At 35.7% G+C, this 8424-nt stretch overlaps 1 protein-coding gene across 1 annotated transcript; it reads right to left on the bottom strand.

Annotated features, from left to right (window-relative positions):
• Positions 1-2844: 2844 nt before the first annotated feature.
• LOC149962190 (solute carrier family 22 member 7-like) lies at positions 2845-5663 on the bottom strand. Its single transcript, XM_090164425.1, has 7 exons — positions 5467-5663; positions 5138-5197; positions 4980-5076; positions 4832-4917; positions 4607-4766; positions 3432-3562; positions 2845-2920 (listed from the first exon to the last, which is right to left on the bottom strand). Exons 1-7 carry the CDS (start codon positions 5661-5663, stop codon positions 2845-2847), a joined length of 807 nt encoding a protein of 268 aa, XP_090020551.1.
• Between the last annotated feature and the right edge of the window lie 2761 nt (positions 5664-8424).

The following is an 8424-nucleotide window of genomic DNA, read 5'->3' as shown; positions in this document are numbered from 1 at the left end:
TTTTCTAGAAATAATTTAACATTTCTTTTTAGCCAAATTAGGGGAAGCACTACAACCCACCCTTGGTGGAGTACCTACATGAGTAACGTGAAGATGCCCCACACTTAGCATGCCAATAAAAACACCACTTGTTCTGGCTGGTGGTGTGTGAACACTACTGGCTATTGTAGAGGGTACGCGGTTTTGTTCCTATTGTTTCAACATGTAATGTATATTTCAAAATTCAAATTTTAAAAGTAAATGAAGTACAGTTTGATGTATCTTTTTCTCCATTGCTGTAGTATCAATGCCTTTGTAAACAGCTGCTAAACCTATTAGTTTCACTGATCATGTTGCTATGATAATAATGAAAATGTACGTTTTGTCATTAATAAAAAAATATACATACATCATTTAACGTTGAAGAAATTATTGATCTGATTGAAATTATTCCGGTCAATGTTGAGAGACACCAATATACAATTAGAAGTCCTGAGCGTCGAATGCCACGCGCACGACCGAATAAAATGAGAGAAAATGCTAAGCCCTTAAACGAAAAGTTATTATTAGTGTCATACAATTCATGATGAATAAAAGATATATTTCAGCTGAAAGAAAATTGCTGAACAGATTTAGGAATTTAGTCAACTACAGAAACACTCTTTTACTTAAAATTCAAAGGCTTAAGGTAAAATATCGTTCTCCAATGATTTTTCTAATTTTTTCATATTATTCCAAATAATTCTAAATATTGCCAAGTATGACGACACCACGAAATTGATAAAAACAAATGGATCGAATAAAACAAATACATGCATTGTAGTTGGACGAACTTAACCACATTAAAAAATTATCATTTTGTATTCCAATTTCAAATAACTATTTATTATTTTATGTAAACTGCCAGGAACTTAAAAATGGGAAATTTTGAAAAATTATTTCGACGAGTTTTTATCCTTCTCCAATAAAACATTGTTTTTTCATTAAATCATAATAACATTGAATTTTTCTTAAAATTCTGCTTATTCAGAACAAAAATATAAACTTACCAGCTGCTTCTATACTCTATGGTGCTGGCGTGGCCTTATTTTATTAATGAATAGTTACTTCCACCACTACTGATGCTTGAAAAAAAATGGTCAACCTTTTCTCCGTAGCACAAACCAGTCTATGTAGCGTAAGCTTCTATAGTCTTTGGTGAAGCTGCACTTGCGGGCCCTCTGCTGATTCTTTAAATACAATTCTTTTCGCAGTCAATTTTGCCAAACTTTTGGAAAACGATCAATGTAATATCCCTAAAGAAAAATACCCAACGTCAAGAAAGTATATACAATAGGGGCAAATAAGCCTTACTCGCATCCCAGGAAAAAAACCTAGAAATCTTCGAGAGGCATGTAGAGCAAAAAGATTACTTCGATGATATTCATGTGGGTTTGTTATGGAAGATCCTGGTTTAACAATCTGTGTGTTACATTTGAATAAATAACGCAACCTTTGGATGCAGGAGCTGCTTTAAAAATAAAATAAACGTGACCTTCGAAAAGCGTTCGACACTACTGCATTCACGAAGTGTCCACACTTCCTTTATTTCATAATTTTTAGTATATTTCGAATGTCTTCCTATAATTTCTTATAATTTGGCATATTTCCTATTTTTCGTACTTTGCACTTTGCTTTCAACATAGTTTTGAAGTTTGATAGAAATGAAAATGTAATATTACCCTGATACATATATCTAGTAAAAGTCTATGATGTTTCATATTAAATGTAATATTACTATTAAACCAAAGTTACTATAGCGTTATTAATTTTTCGCATTTTATTCGGAAAAATAAAAAATTGAAACATAAATTATATTTAAGGGTTTTTAATGTTTTCAACTTTTTATCGATATAAAATGTCTAATATCAGTAAACATACTACAACCCATTAATAGTGTTACATTGTTAATAAGTTTAAACTAGTCAAAAGGTTTATTTTTACTTTTAGATTAAAAAAATGAGGAGAAAATGCTACTTTATTTAAATTTGCAAACAATATATTTGACTAATCATGGAATGAAAGACTTTTTTTATATTTTCCGGGAAATTTTCCGACTTAAAACACTAGTTCCTCTAAAAGCATTGGTTTTATCTTTATTATAATTATTCCTATAATTTTCTATAAATTCAACTGAATGTTCTTACATTTTCTTATATTTACATACAAATTACTCCTATAATTTCCAATAAAATGACCATGAATGTCCTATTTTTCATTAAAAAAATTTGATGTTTTCCTGTGGTCAACTGATTCTCTTCTGCTTTCAAAATATTTTTTCTTGAAATTTTTACTCCACTGTCAATAAGGCTGCCATCTATCGGATTTAAATCGCAACTAAGCTTGAGAGATCACTGTCAAATCTAAAGTTTTTATTGAACATCTTAAAATTACAGATAAAGATCTTCCATTAAAAATCTTTATTACAAACAAGGTTTAACCGACAATGTATGGTATCAGAAGTTAATAACATATTGACATCTTCGCTGGTTTTACGTATATTTTATTTTAGGCGTCGCACCAAATCGAGGATGTGAACATAACATCAGGACTAAATATTTAACTAGTGAATTACTTCGCCGACGAATAAAACATGTAACAAGAACACCACGTGAAGATATTTTTTACATATTTTGTTGATGGAATAATTTTTAATTAATTTCGCCCCAAAATATGTTTATTTCCAAAACAAACTTTGAAAATTCAGTGGTAGGCTGCGAAGGTTCGTGTATCCATGGAATTGTTTTCTCAATACAGGTTATTACAGTTCTTTCGAAAAAGATATACTTTACTTCTGATGTCCTGTTTTTTTCCGAATGTTATAAGTTAAATCAGCAAAATATTCGTTGCTTCAAGTTCTTGGTGCTTCTCTGCAGCCGAATCATCTTTACCAGTCGCCAGCCTTCAATTGTAGATAAAAATACATTTAGAATTTAAATTTCCTAAACAAATATTCAATATTGCGCTTCCAACCGATTCTCAAATAACAGTTGCGTAAATTGGGTCCAAAATCAAACTAGGTTGTTTTTACCTGAAACTAATCGGAATTCTTTGAAAATCGAGAGACATTAAAATGAGCCCATTGCAGAGGCCTCACAGTTATCAATTTTACACATCCTCTGATCAAACTCCTTCATAATTATAAACTGTATATTCTGATTTTCTTACACAATATTATATATATCTAGTAAACATTTAATGAAAGACAATAAAATCGCTAGAGGACTTGGGCTTAGGTTGGTGACTTGAGTATTAGCCTAGCTGATTATTATTATTATTATTATTATTATTATTATTATTACTATAACTGTTCAGGTAATCAAATCTGCTAAGATGTATTATAGCAGATCAGTTTAGTTTGGTTAATGACTTACTGATTATCTTAAGATATTTGAAAATACAATTTAACTTACTTTTCGAAGTCAACGAGTGTATCGGGCAAATGCTTGTTTTGGGTTTCGGGTAAGAGCAGGAACACAACGCCCGTGAACAGTGACATAACGCCGTACAAGATAAAAGGAATTGATTGACCATAGAACCTGCCCTATAATGATATCGTTTTTAAGAGTAGTACGCATTGGTGCTCTAAGAAGTAACTTTCACCGCTGGTGGTTTAACTGAGCGGAGGGTCTTTGAGCATTTGCAAATTAAAATAACTTAAAAGACGTCGGCGAACGGACTGAGAATAGAGCCAACTCGGCCAGCGGTCATTGCGCCGCCGACACCAACAGTCCTCAAGTTATTCGGGAACAGTTCGTTCACGAAAACGTACAATAGCGCGAAGGCCAATGAGTTAGTCATCCTCCCGATCATAATTAATGTTAATTTTAACCAGGGAATATCTGCAAATAGGTTAATTGTTAAATATTTGTATTCCTACTTTCGGATTGAAGTTCTGTTTCACCGTGCATTGATTTAAGACAATCTTGTAACTAAGTGCAATATGTGTATTTAAAGAGTATTAAAGCAATTGTCGGCTCTATCATTGCCACCTGTATTATGAAAAGGGCCCTATTATTAGAGATGGCCATGAATCTATCCGATTCTTCGAACAAAACGACTTTACTGGAGAGCGTGGTGCCATCTATTTATGACAAAGGAAGCTAATATTTAAAATAGCGAAATGATAACGTCACCAGAGAGCCATTGTAGAGTATTATACTCTATTAAGTGGACTTAAACCTAAACAATAAATCCCATATAAAATGTATTGTTTTAATTTACTGTTATTTTTGTTATTGATCAATTTACGTGCCAGTCAACGCCAGGGGTACCTACAAGTACCCGCCTTTTAGGTTAAAATGTATACAGCTTCACTATTTCGACGCGAGCGACATCTGTTGAAAAAAAGAGCTAATTCACGTTGAGCCGACACTTGTTTTTGCCAATTGGTTTTAGTAAATGTGGGGGTTGTTGGAGTTGAGGCTTCTTCTGATTCTTATCTTTAACATGCCATCGACAGCGCTCCTAGAGGTAAATCTGTTATATTCGTGGAGCGTCCATTATACTCCCTTTTAAAAAAATGTTCAGACTTACCCCCAATTAGCGTGACTGCTAAGAAAACGATACCGCCAACGACGAAACTGACCAATAGCCCTTTCCGTCTAGTGCAGTACTTGACCAGCAGAAAGAACAAGACCACGGCGGGAATGTCCACGAAACCGGTCAGAAATAGATTGAGGTGCAATGAACCACCCATCAGACCAATGCTCAGACTGAAGCCATGGCTGATGAACACGGTCCCTATGCTTTACATGCATATGTTAAAGTAATTAGTACGAACAAATAGGACTAAATTGATCTGAAATCGTACTATGTGATGTAAATAATGGCCGCTAATTTACGCAGATGTCTGTTTCGAACGAAGTCAGCGAGCGAAGCCTGGTCGGATTTTGTATCCTGGAATAAAACCACGACATCTCAAACCTCTAATATTCAATTACTGACATTGTCCTTCGTACCATATCAATTTTTTGTTTGAGTTTGCTCATGACTTGGTCAATTTCCTTAATTTCTTTCCCGTTCATCTGGGCTTGTTGCAGGAGTTGTTTCTCGGCTCTGTCGAATTGTTTGGTCGAAAGCAGTCATCTTGTTGATTCTGGCACTGTCCTGGAAATACTTTTTTATTGCCCAATAATAAGGTAGTTCAGCTCGGACTAAATCAAACTGCTGATAAAACCTATTTGTTAAAGAACCAGACTCAAAATAAATCGATTTTAAGTTTCCTAACACTTAAGCTATTTATTGCTACAATTACAATATAGTTACAGGGTTCATATCGTTATTTAACTGATATTAAACCCGTAACTGTATAGTATTTGGTCCACAAAAATACAACGTCAGACCACTACATATTGAATTGTTTTAAATTAATATTAAATAAGGTGACATTTTTAGCTCACCAGCAGAAATAAGAAGGGTAATTGGAAAGGCAGAGACGAGACCAACATGATCGTTTTCCATTCGTGAATTATCCAGCCAATGAAAGCCACTACCATGGTTCCCACACCCCACATGGCGGTGAAGCTGAACACTATGTAATCTCGGTACTCTGGGCCCACTGACTCGATAACTAAAAGAAATAAAGCTGTAGTCAACGGGAAAGGAACGACTTCCAACCGGAATAGTACAACTGATAGCGTCATTATGGGTCGCGTCAACCGATTCAGTATCTAAGAAAAATCACCCATGGACCACACGTAACTTACAAGACCAAATAGGAACATTAAAAGTTTGTTAAGTAATAACATATGCACTTTTAGGGCTACTAACGATGTATCGCCGAATGATATAGCACCAGAATAAATAAAGGTACTTAAAATCCTGGTATTTCATAGATTGTAAACCATTTCACATATTTGAGGCCAAATTTGTTTGGATTTTTTTTATTGTTAGTAACTTTATCACACAAAAGATTAGCAGGATTATCAAGGATAAGCTGCGAATGTTTATGTTTTAATCAAATATCATTATTAGTAAAGGGAGATGAACACTCGTGACTAAAGTTAACCCGTTATTTTGACTGTGGTTTTCCACCTCTTCAGCCGATGCACACCACCTTAAGAAGCAACTAAGAGACACCTCGATGGTGAGTGTAAACTACGAAAATATTACAATAAAATAATTCCGCTATTTAATCGAGGGTTTCCCAAATGGCCATGAAAAATCTCCACCCTAAAAATGGCGATCTCGACCCTGAAGATTGCGATCTCAATTTTGAAAATTTCAAACTGAAAATTTGGGTACTTGTACTCTGAGCGTTTGCTCAACGCGTTTTGATGTTAAAGCCCTTGGATACGTTTCCGTTATACACGAAAATGATACCGTAAAGTATCGCCCCCTATCGTAGCCACAGCGCGAAATGTTTTAATTTTATCACCCTATGAGAAGCTACGGTGATTTCTCAGTTTAACCGGCGAAGAAAGTTACGCGCAACTCTCAAAAAAATTCTTCAATCTACTATAATCTCTCTTAATAAATATCATATACATACAATATATAAATACATCCATTCTTGGTATAGGTGTGTACCTTTTCACATTTTAACTTATTATGCCCATCGAAAAGATGTTAATTATCATATATAATTAAAATTTTAACGTTAAGCCTCGGCCATAAGACGATGAACGTGTTAAATTCGGGAGACTAAGACCAGAGTAACGAGACCACATGCAACTTGGCAAATATACGGCCATTATTTAATCCACGTTCGTAAGCTTTGGAAATCCTAAGAAATCGGTCCTAATACACTAGCGTAAAGATATTTCTTCCCAGGTGAAAGGAAACTTAGAGGTCTTAGTTGACATTACATATGGAAATATTATAATATGACTCACAATGGGAGTACCCGAGGTGTTTATGGCCGATTTTGTTCAAAGTCGGGCGTAATGGAGACCTACATGAGATATGAAATTTCGCAAAAGGAGACATTGCACTACCCATTCAATTTGCCATGGCAACCGAAAATGGTTTTGACCACTTAAAACAAAAATAAGATTTTTTCTTTATGTTACCCAAACATTGTTACAATTTTACCCCTAAAATAATCTAATTTACCCAACCTTGATGACATGTACCTAAATGTGGTCCAAATTACCCCTTTCGTGGAATTTTTAAAAATTTTCGGAGCTAGATTTTAAAAAGTCAGCTAGGCTAGGCTAATACCCAAGGCACCACATTAGGCCTAAGTCGTCAAGCGACTTTTGAAGCCATTAATTCAGGTGGCCGGGTTACAATGCGTAGGAGGGTGGTGGCAAGCCCTGCAATCCAAGCATTCGAGCCAACTGCTCCCTACACTAACTATTACCGTTAACCTCAACAAGTGTTTATGGAAAGGGGAAACCGAAGATCTCGGGGGAAAACCCCTTACACCAGTGGGGAGAGAACTTACAAACTCAACGCAGAAGGAGTTGTTCCGAGTTTTCACCCAGTGCCACAAGTTGGGATCGAACCCGGCTCCTCTTGCTGCGAGGTGAAAGCGCTAATCACTCCGCCACCCCATTTTTGTTATAAATCGTCAAAACCATTGTCTGTTGCCATGGCAAATCGAATAGGTAGTGCAACGCCTCCCTTTGGGAAATTTCATATCTCATATTGGTCTACATTACGCCCGACTTTGAACAAAATCAGCCATAAACACCTCGGGTACTCTCCTTGTCAGTATAAAAGGCCATGAAAGCGTTTTGAGACAGTCCGAATCCGAATCCGATGAGGAACCTGAGGACGAGGAACATGGGCATGTTGGCGGAGAAGGCGATGATGAAGGACACGGTGGTCATCGTCACTTAACCCGCCAAGATGAGTGGCTTTCGACCAAATCTTAAGAATAAAAGAAGAGAGGGATTATTCGTCCCAAGCTTGGCGAATTAATGTGTCAAATAGAACAGAGATTAAAAAAAGCACTTTAGAGATTTGAACCACAACGTTGGAACGTTTACATCGATAATTTTAAATCGATAAAGCGCGCTTTCAGTTCATCGGCTGAAGAAAACGAGTACGAGTCCCTTTTGGATTTGAACGCACTTTTTATATTTCGTTAAACCAGTGTTGAAGAAAATGTACGTGTTTGAACAATACCAAACAAAAACTCCACTTGTTTTGTTGATCTCTTAAATTGCCAGAGATTAGTTATTTAAACACAATAATTATTATACAATGTGTCACGCAAGTTTGACAGAAATATGGTGTCATCCTAAAGTTCCGAAATATTCGACTCCGAAGTACAAACACGAATTGAAATCCCCGAAAATTATGGTTTACCATTCTACGTTGTCGTTCAAATCTCTCAGCTGCTTTGCTTAACCTCTCTAGTATCGAGACAATTACTTGTCAGCCAGCTGTCCCGCCGGAAGGTATGAGAGGCAGTTTCCCAAAGAGAAGAGCATGTATCCAAACGAGATCATCCAC

Source organism: Leiobunum rupestre, chromosome 1 (genome assembly GCF_980474605.1).
Source record: "Leiobunum rupestre chromosome 1, qqLeiRupe1.1.hap1, whole genome shotgun sequence".
NCBI classification, from domain to species: domain Eukaryota; kingdom Metazoa; phylum Arthropoda; class Arachnida; order Opiliones; family Sclerosomatidae; genus Leiobunum; species Leiobunum rupestre.
The sequence above is the reverse complement of the archived record's forward strand: the minus strand, read 5'-3'. Positions and strand labels throughout refer to the sequence as shown.